We start from the raw sequence: 16,263 nt of genomic DNA, 5'->3' as shown, positions 1-16,263 counted from the left end.
CCCTCCCTCCCCGGTCACACCAGGGCGGGCTCTGGGTCGGCTGAGCCCGCCCCACGCCCCTTCCCGGTTCCCCCCCCGCGGCCCTTCCCCGTGCTCCCCCCGTGGCCCTTCCGAGTGCTCCCCCCGTGGCCCTTCCCAGCGCTCCCCCTCCCCCCGCAACCCCTCCTAGAGCTCTGCCCTGCAGCAGCTCCCTGCCCTGACTGCTGGTGTTCCCTTTCTCTTCTGGGTTCATCTGAGGCAGAAGCCCTGTGTATAGCCTTGGTGCGTTCCCTTTATTCTCGCTGGCAGATAACGAGCGTGTGCCTGAGGAGAGGTGGCGCGTTCAGCAGAAGCTTCCACGGAACGGCTGCCTGGGATGGTAGTGTCTTGTGAGGTGACAGCACTCTGAGTGTGCGGTACCTGGGAGCCAGGAGGGCCCGTGAGGCCGGCTCAGCCGACCCAGAGCCCGCCCTGGTGTGACCGGGGAGGGAGGGATGTGCCCTGACCTTGTCCCCGGGCTGCATCCTGCCAGCCAGCTCTTCTCTGCAGCCCTGGCATATGGTCCACCGTCTGGGCCAGAGAGCTTCTGACAGTGTAAATGCTTTCTAGGCCCATTTTTCGTCCGAGAGGATCTAAGTCGTTTATCTCATTTTGCAGAGACTGGGCAATTTAGCTTTTTGGGAACATTGGCACTCTGGTTCCTTCCAGTTGGTTCCAGGTCCTTGTATTTGCGCTCAGCGTGTGTCACAGGAGTCTTTTGTCAGCATTAGGCAGCTTCCCTTGTCAAGTGATGTACAATTACCTCTTAAGTTCCAGTTTTTGAATAATAACTGGAGTACCAGTTGTAGATCCCTCCCGGGATTATTGCCACCAGGAAAACGGTCAGCCCCGCCAACTTGAAGTGTTAAGATGCCATTGACGGTGAGACACGTTCCTATTTCGGAGATGCTCAAACGTGGGGAAAAGTGCATCTTAGAATCAGTCATACACAGTAGATGCTCTCTGTATTTGCGATAATACAGCGTTTACGTTATTAGTTTTGTAATGGGAAGGCTCAGATACGTACAGCAGTAGAGAGGGTAATGTGATGAACTTCTGGGTCCGCCATCCCCAGCTGCAGCAGCTACCAACCTGCACATGACCGTTCTCTTCTTTATCTGTGTCCCTATCCATGCTCCCCTGGGCTATTTTTAGGCAAATCTTAGACATCATGTTTTATTTGTGGGTGATAGTTCCGAGGGTATCTCTAAACTGCAGGAGCTCTTTTTTACAGACTAAATCACACCTGAAAAAATGAGCAAATTAAATAATTCCTAAGTATCACCTGATAACCTACTTAAGGCTCAGATTTCCTGTATTGAGCATGGTCTTTCCGAAATGGGGCCCAGTGCTCGCTGACGTGCGAGCTTCTGCCCTTCAAAATGTGTACTCTTCAAACCTAGAGTAAGAGGTGATAGTCAGCCCTTTTTGTAGCTGCCTTTTCTTAATAAGCTTTTCAAAATATCTTATTGAAAGTCATGTCCCTCCCAAGCCTCTCATTCTCATTGGAAACAGAAAACCAAAAGCTGCGTTTGGACATGGATCACCCCTTTCCTGTCCGGAGGCGAACTGATGTGATTGTGGTCATGTCCCTGTTTCATTCCCGTAGCTGTGCAGATGGCAGCCCTGGGTTGGGTTGGTGCTTGAAGGGGCACGCTCACACTAGAGCGCGGGACGGGTGCCTTCCCTGAGCTGGCTTCACGCCCGTGCTGGTACCCTCCAGGTCTCTGTCCCGCCCGGTGCTCTGGACTGCTGGGTGTTCCTGAGCTGCCTGGAGGTGCTGCAGAGGATAGAGGGTTGCTGCGACCGGGCACAGATCGACTCGAACATCGCCCACACTGTGGGCTTATGGAGCTATGCCACCGAAAAGGTAACCTCCCGAATGCAGGCACGGGTGTCGCTCTGGGCTGGGCCCCGGGGCCAGGGACGGAGGAGCTGTTTGGAGAAGCGTGGTTCCCTTCGTCATCGCACGGGCGGGTCTCGTCTCTTCAGGGCATGTCTAGTAGGAGTGAGGCACAGAATGGTTCCCTGCCAGTGTCCCTCTTCAGCAGAGACCAAGTGCTTGCCCTGTTCGTGCTGAAGATGCTCTGCACCAGGCCTTGGGGCCGGGGGGCGGTACAAAGGAGGGCGAAGTGGGAAATGTGTAAAAGCGAGAGTGGCTTCTGCCTATAAGTGACGATGGGCTCCCCCTGTGTGTGGCAGGATGGCCTGCTGGTGTCAGGTGCAGACTGGGCGGGAGGCCTTGAAAGCTTGGGACCGTGCAGGTAGGCGAGTGGCCTGAGCTGAGACCTGCTAGTCTTCGGTCGCTCGAGTTACCACGTGGAAGGGTGAGGGCAGAATGATCCCAGTGGGATGTGTTTCTACATGCAGGTTAGAAGTATTTGGATAGAAAGCTAAGTTTCTTCTAGAATTCAGTTGGGTGTTAATTTTTATATTCAAATTCATAAATTCTCTGCTGACTGCTATTGCTAGTTACTTGAAATTGTGGGTTTATCTCGACAGCTAAAATCCTTGGGCTATCTGTGTGGACTTGTGTCAGAAAAAGGACCTAACTCAGAGGACCTCAACAGGATAGTTGATCTTTTGGCAGGTTTGGGAGCTGAGCGACCTGAAACAGGTACTTACTTTTTGATGTGTGTCTGAGCGGGTGGTACAGTGGAAAGTGAGGAGAATGTTGGTTGTATCTTGGCACATTTCATTCAACTTCTAACCATGTAATCGCTCCCCATTTGGGAAATGAGAAATTATACTCCTTGTTAGCTGACCAGATTAATAGGTAAGATATTTTATTTGCCTTTTACTGATGTAAAGAAATGTTAGACATAGTTTAAGAAGTTGGAAGGGTTTTTAAAAATGTTTCTGAGTTTCTCACAGGCTTACACAAGCTGGTCATGACTTTCTACAGCCTGTGTGGGGTTAAGATCTCCCTCTGAATCACAGGGGATCTAGTTTCCGAGCAATATGGACAGACAAATCCTTTTACCCCATAAGTTACTCATAGGTCATAGAGCCCTTTGGAAGGAGCCTTACTGCTTCTCGCAGGTGTAAACAGAATGGTAGGAGTGAGATTTAGCCAAAGCCTTGCTGCTCTGCGGACCACCTGTGGGACGTGTGATGTTCATGTTGCTGGGCTCCAGCCTGACACACATGTGATCGCTGTGGAAGTGATGGATGTAAGAACCCCAGTCTCCATCGAGAATGAAATATTACATGCAGGGTTTAGAGTCTCTCATGGCTATTCTCACTGGACAAGCGCAGAGGTAGTGATGTGGTTCCGGATGCATGGCTGTTTGTGATTTCCCCGGGCAGCAGGTGAACCCCCGAACCTGTGGCGTTTGAGGGTGGATGTGAACTGGACACACTGAGGACAAATAAGGGCTCTTGTTTCTTTTTGTTTAAGCCAACACAGCTCAGAGTCCTTACAAGAAACTCAAAGAAGCGTTGTCATCAGTAGAAGCTTTTGAAAAGCACTACTTAGTAAGTATTACAAACGGTACCCGTCTACCCATGGAGGAAAACGGTCTCTGGAAGACTTTGCCGCTACGTGGCCTTGGGATAGGGAATGGGATGTTGTTCGGGACCACCTTCTTATCGGCCTTTTATGTTTCCTTGCGGTCCCTAGGGAGCTGCAGATGACGCCTGGGATAGTTGTTCGTGAAATGTTCGTTAGGACCTCTGTGCCATAATTAGGCGTAAAAGCATCTGTGGATTTTGTAATTTTGTTCAAAGTGGTCTTGCTCATTCGATAGAATAGAAATTATAAGGGACGATAATGAACGGCTTTCTATATACAAAAAAAATGCTTTAGACTTGAACAGAGGTATTGTGCTTGATTTTTTAAAAGATTTTGATTTGGAGAGCCTGCGGGAAGCACAGTGCGGGCAGGAGCCGGGTGGGCCGACTGCACTCCCGAGTCACAGGGAACCTGGGAGCAGTTGACAGAGCTTTTTTGTCCCTGTTACCCAAAAAGTGAGAAAAACAGTAAAAATGTTGCCCACATATAGAAAGTACTTTGAGGAGTTAAATATTCTCTGCCTGCCGAGTTCATATTTTGGTTGTTATTATGCTTCATAATTTATGTACAAGTTAACGACTTTGTATAAATCACACATTACATAAAAACACAAACACAGATGTGAAGTAAACAGTAATGTGATGTTATTAACAAGGTCTTTTGCTTCACCATTGGGTGAGTAAGTGTAGGACTTGCACAGGCTGACGCGGGTGTCTCCTTTCCCGCAGGACCTGTCCCACGCTGCCATCGAGATGCACACGAGCATCGGGAGGACCCGCTCTGCTAGGCTCGTCGGGAAGGACCTGGCAGAGTTCTACATGTAATTGATCGTGAACGTTTCTCGGAGTTTCAAACATGTCACATGTGTAGTAGGAAAGGGTCTGTCGCGTGTGGGGTTAATGTGAAGTGCACATAAATGTGTAGAATGAAAAATGTAGAACCTGTCAACCCATCAGCATCAGCTTTGTTTTTCAATTTCTCCTGAAAACCAGATGGAGAGATTTTTAGCTTCTTACCCTTCATATCTGTTACTGATCTTTGTGTTTCTTTTATTTAATTAAATTAATGTAACATACTTCTGTATGCAGGTGGTGTTTAGAACATATCTGATATCTAATATTATACTTCTATTTAATGAAAGCATTAGGGGGGAAACAGGAATTTTTATCCAGTAGCGTAAATTGGGATGCAGATTCTGAAATACTCTATCATATAGCATTTTCTCTGGTTCATGTCAGTTGCTTCCTGGCCAGATTGAAAACCTGGAGGTCAGTGATGTGCAGTCCCTGCGTGTGTTCTGTGTGCGAGAGAGGGCTGCTCTGGGGGAGACGGTGTGCACAGGCTGCAAACGTCGCCAGTCTCGCCCCAGCTTTAGGGTTGGGTGCTAGAGACAAGACTCAGAACTTGGCATTTTTCTCATGTGTTTGATAAAATCAGCCTACTGAAGAGAAGAAACCCTGGCTGGCAGTGTAATTGCTATTTCAGAGCTCTGGAAAGGAATAGAAATTCTAAGGGAAAAGATGTTTAAGTCTTCTCAAGTGTGTGCTTGAAATGCTATCTTGAAATCTAGAATTAATAAAGTAATTTTATTAGATGAAACCAGAAAGAATAATTTAACTGGTTAAAGTAGCTGCAGAGGGATTCGTGTATCATCTGGATGAACTTCCTGGTTTTCCACATGTAGTTGGGGCAGCCAGTTACGCACCTGATGGTGGGTGGTCAGGGCTAGAGTTTGGCGCTCCCGAGTCTCCCATCTAGGGAATCTGAGGAGTAAGTGTTTAGTCAATGGGGCAAAGAGGCCGCATCCTCAGATGCTGTGAGTTGAGCCCGCCTGGACGCCAGTGCATCCTAGGCCGGGAGCCCCGGTGGGATGGCACTGGAATGCTAATCAGAGACTTGGGGTCCTGGTTCCAGCTCGCCACAGACTAGCCGGGTGGCCGCTGGCCTCCATCTCTGGGGGCTGAGGAGTGGTCTGTTGATCCGGTGCTCTAGAATGTAAGAGTCTTTGGCTAGAGATAGTAACTGAAGAAGCATCGAAGGTTCTGACCCCTTTGAAACACGGGAATATAGGAATACCAACACACATAATGCATGTAATTTGATAGCGTGAACATTTATGTAATTTGAGGGTTTGAGAACTCTCATTTCTGTAAGAGGAGGGTAGTACACCGTGGGATGTCTCCCCAGGGTGCCTAGAAAGGGCGAGTGCTTGCTCAGTGTTGGTCTTTGTCCCCTGAGTTCAGTAGCTGCAGCCCCGCGGGGAAGGGCAGGGGTCCGTATTGTCACGGAGGCTTTGGCCAGCTCTCCTCAGTTGTGCTTTAAACTTGGTTTTATTCTGAACATCTTGAAGGTTTAAATTGGGACTGGAAGATCCTCTCTTAGGCGATGTGTGTTGCTATTTAAATTCTTCATGGTTCTCTGTAAATCTCTGAAGTCTGCTCAGGGCTGTTTGCCTAAGTTTCAGAGTAGATCCAAGCTCCAGACTCTCAGTTGGGCCATATAGACTGCTTCTGTGTGTGCCTGTTTCTAGTAGGAGGTGTGGCACTGGGTGCAGATTTCACAGCTCCCTGGCTAACTAGCTGTGTACCTGTGGACAAATCCTTCACCTTGCTTAACCTTGGTGTTCTTATGTGTCAGCTCGAAATAGTGAGCAGTGCCTTTACTTTCTTATCCTGAGATTCCCTGTGGAAAGTTCTTTGGCGAGTGTATGATGCTGGGCACACTCTGCGGGCTTAGCATGAGCACGTTTGTCGGGTCCACTTGCACACCCCCTCCTCTGGGGAGTGTCAGGGAAGGACTGGGATGGCGCAGTGTCAGGGCTTAGGCTCGCAGTGGGTGGCGGGCAGGTCGTGATTATCATGAACCATGATGGAAGCTTGTTTGTCGATTTGCAAGGAGGAAAAAGTCTCCACAGAAGGCAGAAATCTATCTTCAAGGAGCATTGAAAAATTACCTGGCTGAGGGTTGGGCGCTCCCTATCACGCACACAAGGAAGCAACTCGCCGAATGTCAGAAGCATCTTGGACAAACTGAAAAGTATCCTTTAAGTTTGATGTTCCCGTGCAATGGGAGACTTGCTCTCCGTATAAGCAGGGGTGCCCACAGGGAGTGTTTAATAAGCACCTCCCATAGTTAAGAGAGAAAAAGCCTGCCTTGTATTGATGTCCCGTGTCACATGGAAGTTAGGTGCCTCGTCAACATGTCTGATCTCCTTTTGAGTTTCTAATAACTTAGACATGAGGGAGGATCCCCTTTGGGCTGCACCTGGAGGCTCTGGGGACCGTGGAGCCGCTTGTGCCCAGTGCCACTCAGGGTGGGGTCCTTTCCCAGACCCCTTGACTCTTCCCTCCAGCTACCTTCAGACCAGTAGCCTTTTGGCCAGCGATCACCACGTAACTGAAGAGGAGCGGAAACACTTCTGCCAGGAGATACTCAGCTTTGCCAGCCGCCAGACAGACAGCCCAGGTCAGACTTGCTCTTTGGGGGGCTGTTAAGAACCTTTTTTGTTTGTTTATATTGAAATCTAGTTACCGTACAGCGTTCTGTTAGTTTCCGGTGTACAATATAGTGAGTCAGCACTTCTCCACATGACTCAGTGCTCATCCCCTCAACGTGACAAGTGTGTTCTTTGTCCCCGCCTCCTCTCTGACTCGTCCCCGCCCACCGCCCCTCTGGCAGCCACCACTTTGTTCTATAGTTAAGAGTCTGTTGTTTTGTCTCTGTTTTGTTTCTTCCTTTGTTTTGTTTCTTAAATTCCTTGTGTGAGTCCCATTTCTTTCTGAGAGATACTTTGCTTTACCGGCTGACAGCCCAGGTCAGAGTAACTTTTAAAACTTCGCATTGTGAAAATCTTCAAATGCTATAGGAAAGTAGAAGGAATAATCCAGTGTTATTGGCTCCCCACCTCGACTGAGCAGATTTGTGGCCAACCTGTGTCTGCCGTCTTGCTGCTGAGCTTCCCCGTGACTGCACACCGCATGTCACACGTCACCCCGGGGCCGCTTCGTGTGGCCTTCTGAAATCAGGGGTGCCCCCACCCACCCACTAGTGGTCTATATTCCAGTCTCTCTCAGCGGCTTGGAACGTGTTTCTGTAAATTACGTTTATTGGCGTCCAGTCAGGGACCACGTGCTGTCTTTGATTGTTATACCTCAATTCTCTTTTAATTTAGAACAGTTCTTCCCATCTCTGTTTCCTTTTTTAATATTACTAGCTTTACTGAGATAGAATTCACCCATTTGCAGTGTACAATTGAGTGGCTTTTAGTGTATTCACAAATATGTGCAGCTATCAATTCTAGAAGCCGCATACTTATTTCTTCCCAACTTTCCTCCTACCGCCACCCCCCACCCCCAACCCCTGGCAACCACTGATCCTATAGATGCCTATTTTGTTTTTTTTAGATTTTATTTATTTATTTGACAGAGAGAGTCACAGCGAGAGAGGGAACACAAGCAGGGGGAGTGGGAGTGGGAGAAGCAGGCTTCCAGCCGAGAAGGGAGCCCGATGCGGGGCTCGATCCCAGGACCCTGGGATCATGACCCGAGCTGAAGGCAGTTGCTTAACCACTGAGCCACCCAGGCGCCCTAGATGCCTATTTTGTATTTCACGTAGGTGGGGCCATACCCTATGTGGTCCTCTGTGACCAGCTTATGTCCCCGAGCATCATGGTGTCAAGATTCACCCATGTTGAAGCCTGTATCAGTGCTTCATTCCTTTTTATGGCTGAATCACGGTCCATTGTATGGATGGGCCACGTTCTGTTTATCCAGTGAGTTGTGACTTCTGGGTTGTAAGACACTGACTTTTAAAGACATCGAGCCAGTTATCTCATAGACTTTCCCCCTTTGGAATTTGTTGAGTGTTTCCTCCTAGGAGCATCCAGCAGGAAAGCAGGTCTGAAAGGCTTAGGTTTAGGCTAATGATTTGGCAGATATACTTCATAGGTGGTGCCGTGTGGTGAGGTTTAATTTATTGTCACATTTAGCTCCTCGTGTTTAGTTTATCAGGAAGAGTACTTATTTAAAATAATTCCTGCCTTAGTCAACTTGGGCTGCTATAACAGAGTGCCACAGACCAGGTGCTTAAACAACAGACGTTACTGCTCACAGTTCTGGAGGCTGGACGTCCAAGGTCAAGGTGCCATCATAGTTGCTTTCTGATGGTGTGTCTCCTCCTGGCTTGTCCTTACGTGGCAGCGGGAGAGAGAGAGAGACCGAGATGGGCTTGGGGTGGGGAGGGCGGGGAGGGGAGAGGGGGGGAGTGCTCTTGTGTCTCTTCGGATAAGCCCAGTTACCGCCTGGATGACCTGTCTCTGCACACTGTCATGCTGGGGGCTGGGACGTCCGCTTGCACAGTGTAGTCCGTGGCAGTTACTAGCCACCTGAAGGCCGGTGTTTCGAAGATCGTGGCTTTAGGTAGCTAGGGTCCCTGATTGCTGGGCTGTAGTTCACTCACAGTGGGCCGTCTGCGTGGGTTTCTCAGGGGCAGCGTGGCACTGGCTTGTATTTGTAGATTCTTTAATGTGCCCCCAGTGGTCATCGGCAGTCGCGTGCCGTGTGTGCTTTAGTGTGTGTGAGCCTGGGCCGGCATGCTTCTCCTGCCGGCGTCCCTTGCTGTCTCTGTACGAACAAGATGTTCTAGGATGTCCACTGTTCTTGTGCTTTTAGTACGCTAATTTCTGCAAGTCCGTCCTGTAGTGGATTACTGTTTAGTAATCATTGACCAGTCAGTCTGGCAGCCTCGTGGATTTTCTCAACAAGCCGGGTGCTTATAGAAAGGAGGCCAGAGAGTGTAGCGGGTTGTTTCCCCTTAGTAACGGTGGGGCTGGGGCTTCACTGCCCTCTTGGGGTCCAGGAGGCAGGGCTCCCCACTTCATTGGCTGACTTCATAGGCTGGCAAGCACCTGGGTTTATTTCCAGATATACGGGAGGAACATAAGACATCTTTACTTGAGAATTTCTTTATGTCATTGGGAAAGTGGTGGAATTCTTTGAAACAGCTCTAAGAATTGGACTACTTACAAATATGGTTTTAAAATTCAGGTGTTAATCAACCTGTTTTTCTCTTAGGTTTGCCAGAACAGAACTTACAGACTTTAATTTCTTCAGATTTTGTGATTTCCAGGGGGCTATGTAGGCCTGCATTTATGTTCTCCTTTTGACAGTGTAGCGTGTTTTGGTGTGTGAAGATGGTATGGGGTTGGGAAGTTTTCAGCCGTCTCTTTCGACTAGCACTGCCTCGTGCTTGTGTTGCACGTGCTCAGCAGGCCCCGGGGGTAGCCAAGGCCCTGCTGCCCGTAGGTGGTCTAGAGCGAGATTTGGAGAGTAACTCGTGGTGATGTGCGTTTACAGGTCACAAGATAGTACTCCCTCTGCATTGTTTTGCACAACTGAGAGATCTCCATTTTACCCCTTCCAACGCTGTGGTCCATGTGGGCGGTGTTTTGTCCGTGGACATAACCATGTGCAGCCAGATGCCCGTCCCCGTCCACGTGGAGCAGATTGCAATCACCGTCCACTTCAGCATCGAGAAGAACAACTACCGGAAGACCGCCGAGTGGCTTACTAAGCACAAGACGTCCAACGGGATTATTAACTTTCCAACGGAGACCTCGCCTTTCCCCGCATCCCAGAACAACTTACCAGCACTGGAGTTGTATGAGATGTTTGAGAGAAGTCCCTCTGATAATTCCTTGAACACAACAGGGATTATATGCAAAAATGTCCACATGCTGCTGAGAAGGCAGGAGAGCAGCACGTCTCTGGAAACACCCTCAGGCGTGGCTCTGGAGGACGGGGCCCACGTACTGAAATGTAACGACGTGACTCTGGAACCGGGGGCCAATAGGATAACGTTCAGGACGCAGGTATGTGTCGGGATGGAGAGCTGACTTTACAGATGCTCAGGAAGGGTTTCGAGCTCGCTGGAGCTGTTGGCAGTGTGATGAGAATGTGCTGGAGGCCTCTGTGTGCTACCCTGGGTTTTGTTTATATCCTTAACGAAAAACAGACTGGTATTCTAAAAAATCTTTGACACACAATGTTACGACAGTTGATAAATTTTGAAAGAAGTTCTTAACGTGGGTAATTATTTTTGCTCTCACTGGATTTAGAGTTTTTTCCCTTTGCATTAAAATACACCCTCATTTGTGGCAATGACATTTCAGAGAAGATGGCCCGGGTCCATGTTAAACTTTGTTTTCCTTCCGTTGGCTGCGTGGGTATCAAAGCAGCGGCCCCGACTGCTCTCATACACCTCTTCCCCGAGGCGCTGTGTCCTGTGAGTCCCGCTGAGCGAGGAGGGGGCCCGGCCAGCGCAAAGCACTGTTGTCACGTGTATTCTCAGTCGAGGCTCGGAGCAGGTCTGATGTCTCAGGCTAAGGTTCCACGGAACCCCTTTCAGAAGACAAGGCCACAAAGGACGTGTATGAACTTGAAAATACATTCTTAGAAGCAGAAAGGCACATTTAAGCCTCGGTCACTTAGAAACTCCCTGACCGAGGGACTCTGAGGCTCTCGTGAGCAGCCCACGGGCCGAGGTAGAAGCACAGAGCGGTGGGACAGGACAGGGTGAGGAAAACGGGCATTCCCCAGACGTGGTGGCGTAGCCTCCCTCGGGAAGGCCGTTCCGAGAGCGGGGGGTGACTTTCCGAATGCTCGCCTCTGACCCTAGGCCAAGGAGCCCGGGACATACACGCTGCGGCAGCTGTGCGCCTCGGTGGGCCCGGTGTGGTTCGTGCTCCCTCACCTCTACCCGCTGGTGCAGTACGACGTGTACTCGCAGGAGCCCCAGCTGCGTGTGGAGCCACTGGCCGGTGAGTGGGCCGCCGGCTGCCGGGAGGCCGGCCGGCCTCGCCCGGGAGCCCCATCCAAAGCTGCTCTTTTTCTGTTAAGTCCCGAAATTAGAAGGAGTTGGTATAAGCAAATTATTGAAGACCACGTGGCACTTGATTAAGACACTGATGCGTTGCTGGGGCTGAACAGGATGTATTGATTTGGCTCGTTTCTTCCATTTGGAAAAAAATTCAAGGAAAGCCTTTTTTTCTATTTAATCTCTCTACACTCCCTACTTTTCTGATTTTAAAAGCCTCCCAGGGCCACCAGGAAAGGTCTTCAGATGCTGGACAGCCGCTCAGACGGTGCCGTCAGAGGACTGCTCACGGGAAGAGCCGGGCGCCCCTGCTCTGAAGGCCTGGGACACCCCAAACCAGACCGGGGCCCGGCCGGCCGTGCTCCCGCCTCTGCTCCCATCTGTGGCCCCTCACTCCCGTTCTCACTTGTGCCTTCCCATCCCTCTCATCTGTCCACTCCTCCTCCTGGGTCCTGATCTCTTGCCTTCTTTCTTCTGCCGGTCCTGGCGCGGGGCTCTTGGGGAGCTCGGCCCATCTCCACCCTGCATTCCCGTCTGGGGGAAAGCAGTAGCCGCCCCCTTCTCCCAGCGGTTTTTGAACCAAAGGTCCTGAAGGCCTCACCTGAAAAGGCTAGAAACAGTTCTGAAGAGCATGAATAGTACATGCGCTTTCATTAGTCTGTTCTTTAGGGTCCTTAGCTGCTTCTCTCTTACTAACTTACTGGCAGGTGAATTTTGGGACCGTCATAGACATGCTTGCCACTGTGAGCCCTAAGTCTGTCTTCGGTGCTAATAAGACTCAGATTCTCTTGTTCCCGGCAGGGGCCCCCCTCAACCCTGCATCCATGTGATCGAGATGAAACGTGAGGGTGGAGGGCTGGAGCTGGCAGTGAAATATGGAGTCTTTACAAGGGATAAATCTGCTTTAGCGCCCTTTTAACCTCACAGCAGGCCCTCCATTGATTGATCGTGATACTGATTGCCGTCTTCTTCCCTTCAGATAGCCTTTTGGCTGGTATTCCTCAGAAGGTAAAGTTCACTGTGACTACTGGCCATTATACAGTAAAAAACGGGGACAGCCTCCAGCTCAGCAACGCGGAAGCCATGCTCATCCTGTGTCATGCAGAGAACAGAGCAGTGATCTACTCCAGCACAAGAGGTGAGGCGGCAGTCGCCTGGTGAAGGCGGACTCCTGCCATCGTTGCGCACTGTGAGGCTGAAAGGCGCCCGTGGCCCCCGCCATCCTCGGGCAGCGTCTGAGGACCACTTCTCCCTGCAGCTCTTTTCATGGCCATGTTCTGCCCGTAGGTGGGCTGGGAGCCTGACCTCGGGCAGGACATCATATTTGGGACGAATAGACAGCCGTGTATATGCTTGGTGGCCAGGTGGTGCTGACCTTGCTAAGGGCTTATAATGCAGCATCGCGGACTGGGCCCCTGCTCCAAGAGGATGCCTTGCCAGGCTGTAATCTCCTCCTACCTCCCTAACCCCCCTCACCAAAAAGTAAAAGCAAATCAGCCTTTTTAGGCACTGGCCAGAAGCCCTAGAAAAGTCCCATCTCCCCTGATCTCCAGGCATGAGGTACGGAGAGGGAAAGACGCTGCTCCCCTCCTGGGTGGGGGCTGGTGTGCTAGGGGAATGGAATGGGAGCACGACGTGCAGGGAAACACACGGTACATGGTGGGCCATGTGGGAAGTGTCCCTTTTCTGTCTTCAGACTTAGCATAGTGACCGTTTCTGGTCTACAGCCAGCTGCCTTCTACAGTATTACTGTCTTGAGGTTTTGGTCCTCGTTTTCCTGCCTCTGCCCTCCCACCTTAATCCTTCCTAGGTACACTCTTGCCGGTGCATAGGAGCAGTGGGAGTTGGGCTGGAACTAAACTGCTGGGCCTATCACCTACTAGAAGAGAAAGGAACAAGGAAACACAGGGAATGTGTTAGAAGTGACTTTTTCTATCTTTCCTAGAAAAGGCTTCTGATGTGTCGCTCCGGGTTCAGTCGTCTGACAAGGTCACAAGCATCAGTCTACCTGCTGCTCCTGCATACCACATGATTGAGTTTGAACTGGAAGTTCTCTCTTTACCTTCAGCTCCAGTGACTGGAGGAGAGAGCAGCATGCTGGGGATGACAGAGCCCCATAGGAAGCATAAGGACACACAGAAAGCTGGCCACTGCATGGCTACTACGGACCATAAAGTAAGGAGGGGCTGGAAGTGCTCCGCCCGTGCTCGCATCTCTGCCGGTCGTGCTTGTTCCGAAAGACAGCACCCAAGAGATGACTTCTGTTGAAGTGGCAGATTTCCCATTCCTGACTCATCCTCTCGCTGGGTTTAGCATTTATCTTTGAATCACCCCTTCTTAGATAAAGGGTACATCTTGCAAGGACAAAGACAAACAGGCTCTAAGTTTCTATACCAACTCAAGAGGGGAGGACAGTTTATTGTAAGAAATAGAATGTTTGCTTAGGAGAGGTAAGTTTGGGTTTGTAGTCCATTTGTCTTGGTGACTAGGCTAGAGGGAGTTGTGTGTCTCGGCGTGCTTCGGTTTCTGTCCACTGAAGCGTCACTTGGAACTTGGCAAAGAGGAAGCTGTGTCATTTTATGCTTCGATGTTGGTGTTTATTGACAGTTATTTGAGAGATCCATGACTTTGGTCCCAGAGCCACAGTCCTTAGCTCAAGGAATGTGTCGCTACCATTGTGCTTACATTGTGCTTATTCAGGTGTGTCCATGTCTTGTAACACAAGTATCAGTTCTGGGAGCTTTTTATTTTTTTATTTTTTATTTTTATTTTTTTTTAAAGATTTTATTTATTTGAGACAGAGAGAATGAGAGACAGAGAGCATGAGAGGGAGGAGGGTCAGAGGGAGAAGCAGACTCCCTGCCGAGCAGGGAGCCCGATGCGGGACTCGATCCCGGGACTCCAGGATCATGACCTGAGCCGAAGGCAGTCGCTTAACCAACTGAGCCACCCAGGTGCTCTCTGGGAGCTTTTTAACCCAAGTGTAGAACTGTACACGTGTGGTCCCACAGAACTGTAGATATTTGCATGCTTTAAAAAGCTGCTGCCTGCGGGTCTAGCTTCCAGTCTCCCTGAATCTAGAGGCTGAGATCCTCCCCTCTAGGACAATGACAAGTCTTAGCACATCCCTCAACTGCTAGAAGGTATTAAAAATTCAGTAAGTCCTTGGATGGCACAAAAGTTCGAGCAACAACCAGGAACTGGGACAGGATTGAACGATGAGGCTCATCTCCTACATCAGGCTGCGCCTTTAAGACGGGGAGAGGCGGTTGTACTATCTACTGTATAGACACACACAGTCCAGCAGAACGAAGAAACAGAGGAGTATGTTCCAGATATGGAAGAACAAGGTAAAAACTCAGGGGAAAAAAAAAAAACTTAATGAAATCGAGATAAATAAGAAATGTACCTGATAAGGAGTTCAATGTAATGCTCATGAAGACGCTCACCAACCAGGAGAACATATGAACACAGAACTTCAACAGAGATGGGAAATAGAATGTACCAGATAGAAGTCGCAGAGTGAAGACTGCAATAGCTGACCTGAAATGCAGCCTCAATGAAGCAGAAGAAAGGACCAGACAGCTCAACGTCAAGGCAGTGGAACTCAGTCAATCAGAGCAGCAAAAGAAAAAAGAATGAAAAAAAAGTGAAGATAGCTTAGGGGCTTATAGGACAACAACAAACAGACTAATATTTGGATCATGGGGCTTCCAGAAGGAGAAGAGAGAGAGAAAAGGTCAGAAATCTCCTTGAAGAAATAATGGCTGAAAACTTCCCTAATCTGGGGAAGGAAACAGACATCCAGATCCAGGAAGCCCAGAGAGTTTCAAATAAGAGGAACCCAGAGAGACCCACACCAAGATATATTATGATTACATGTCAGAAATTAAAGACCAGGAGAGAATCTTAAAAGCAGCAGGAGATGGGGTTGGGGTAGAGGGGAAAGGAGGTTAAAAAAAACAAAACAGCAGCAAGAGAAAAACGGCTTATTAAGTACAAGGAAACCCCCCCCCTCCCAAGTCTATCAGAATTTTCAGCAGACACTCTGCAGGCCAGAGGGAGTGGCATGATATATTCAAAGTGCTGAAAGGAAAATCTCTAAGCAAGATACTGTACCCGGCAAAGCGATCATTCAGAAGTGAAGGAGAGATAAAGTGTTTTCCAAAGAAAATAAAGCTAAAGGAGTTCATCACCACTAACCCGGCCTTACAAGGAATGTTCTTTAAGCTGAAAAGAAAGGGTGGTCACAAGAACACATGTGAAAGAATAAATCTCACTGGAAAGGTAAATATATGGTAAAAGTAGCAGGTTAAGCACACTTAAAAAGCTAGGGTGAAGATTCAAAGACATAGGTGGTAAAAATAACAATGATTACAATAATTAAGGAGTACACAGATAAAAAGATGTAAAGTGTGACATCAAAACATCAAATGTGGGGGCGAGGGAGAGTAAAAACGTTGAGCTTTAGAAACTGAAGTTACTATCAACTTAAAATAGACTATTGTAAACATGAGTTGTTATAAGTAAACCTCATGGTAGCCACAAAGCAAAAACCTGTAGCAAACATACAAAAGATAAAGAAATAGAAGCATACCATCAAAGAAAGTCATCAAACCACAAAGGAAGAAAGCAGAAAAGAAGAAGGGAACAGAGGAACTACAAAAACCATCAGGAAACAATTAACAAAAATGGCAATGAGCACATGCCTATCAATAATTACTTCAAATGTAGGTAGACTAAATTCTCCAAAGACAGGGAATGGCTGAATGGGTAAAAAAAATCAAGACTCATCTATATACTGCTTACAAGAGACTCCCTTCTGACATAAGGGCACACATAGACTAAAGTGAAACCAA

General features: G+C 49.0%; 1 protein-coding gene across 4 annotated transcripts in view; it reads left to right on the top strand.

Moving 5' to 3' along the window:
- Nucleotides 1-16,263, top strand: part of TRAPPC10 (trafficking protein particle complex subunit 10) — a 90,139-nt gene that overhangs the window by 56,602 nt on the left and 17,274 nt on the right. For all 4 annotated transcript variants that reach the window (XM_021679242.2, XM_021679240.2, XM_021679241.1 and 1 more), the window contains 10 exons: nt 1,742-1,888; nt 2,521-2,635; nt 3,419-3,495; nt 4,261-4,352; nt 6,428-6,568; nt 6,885-6,997; nt 9,886-10,400; nt 11,207-11,348; nt 12,384-12,542; nt 13,350-13,579. In XM_021679242.2, the coding sequence (XP_021534917.1) occupies nt 1,742-1,888; nt 2,521-2,635; nt 3,419-3,495; nt 4,261-4,352; nt 6,428-6,568; nt 6,885-6,997; nt 9,886-10,400; nt 11,207-11,348; nt 12,384-12,542; nt 13,350-13,579 (1,731 nt within the window). The remainder of the gene's footprint in view (nt 1-1,741; nt 1,889-2,520; nt 2,636-3,418; nt 3,496-4,260; nt 4,353-6,427; nt 6,569-6,884; nt 6,998-9,885; nt 10,401-11,206; nt 11,349-12,383; nt 12,543-13,349; nt 13,580-16,263) is intronic.

Source organism: Neomonachus schauinslandi, chromosome 1 (assembly GCF_002201575.2).
Source record: "Neomonachus schauinslandi chromosome 1, ASM220157v2, whole genome shotgun sequence".
Classification (NCBI taxonomy): domain Eukaryota; kingdom Metazoa; phylum Chordata; class Mammalia; order Carnivora; family Phocidae; genus Neomonachus; species Neomonachus schauinslandi.
This window is presented reverse-complemented; position numbering and strand designations above follow the sequence as displayed.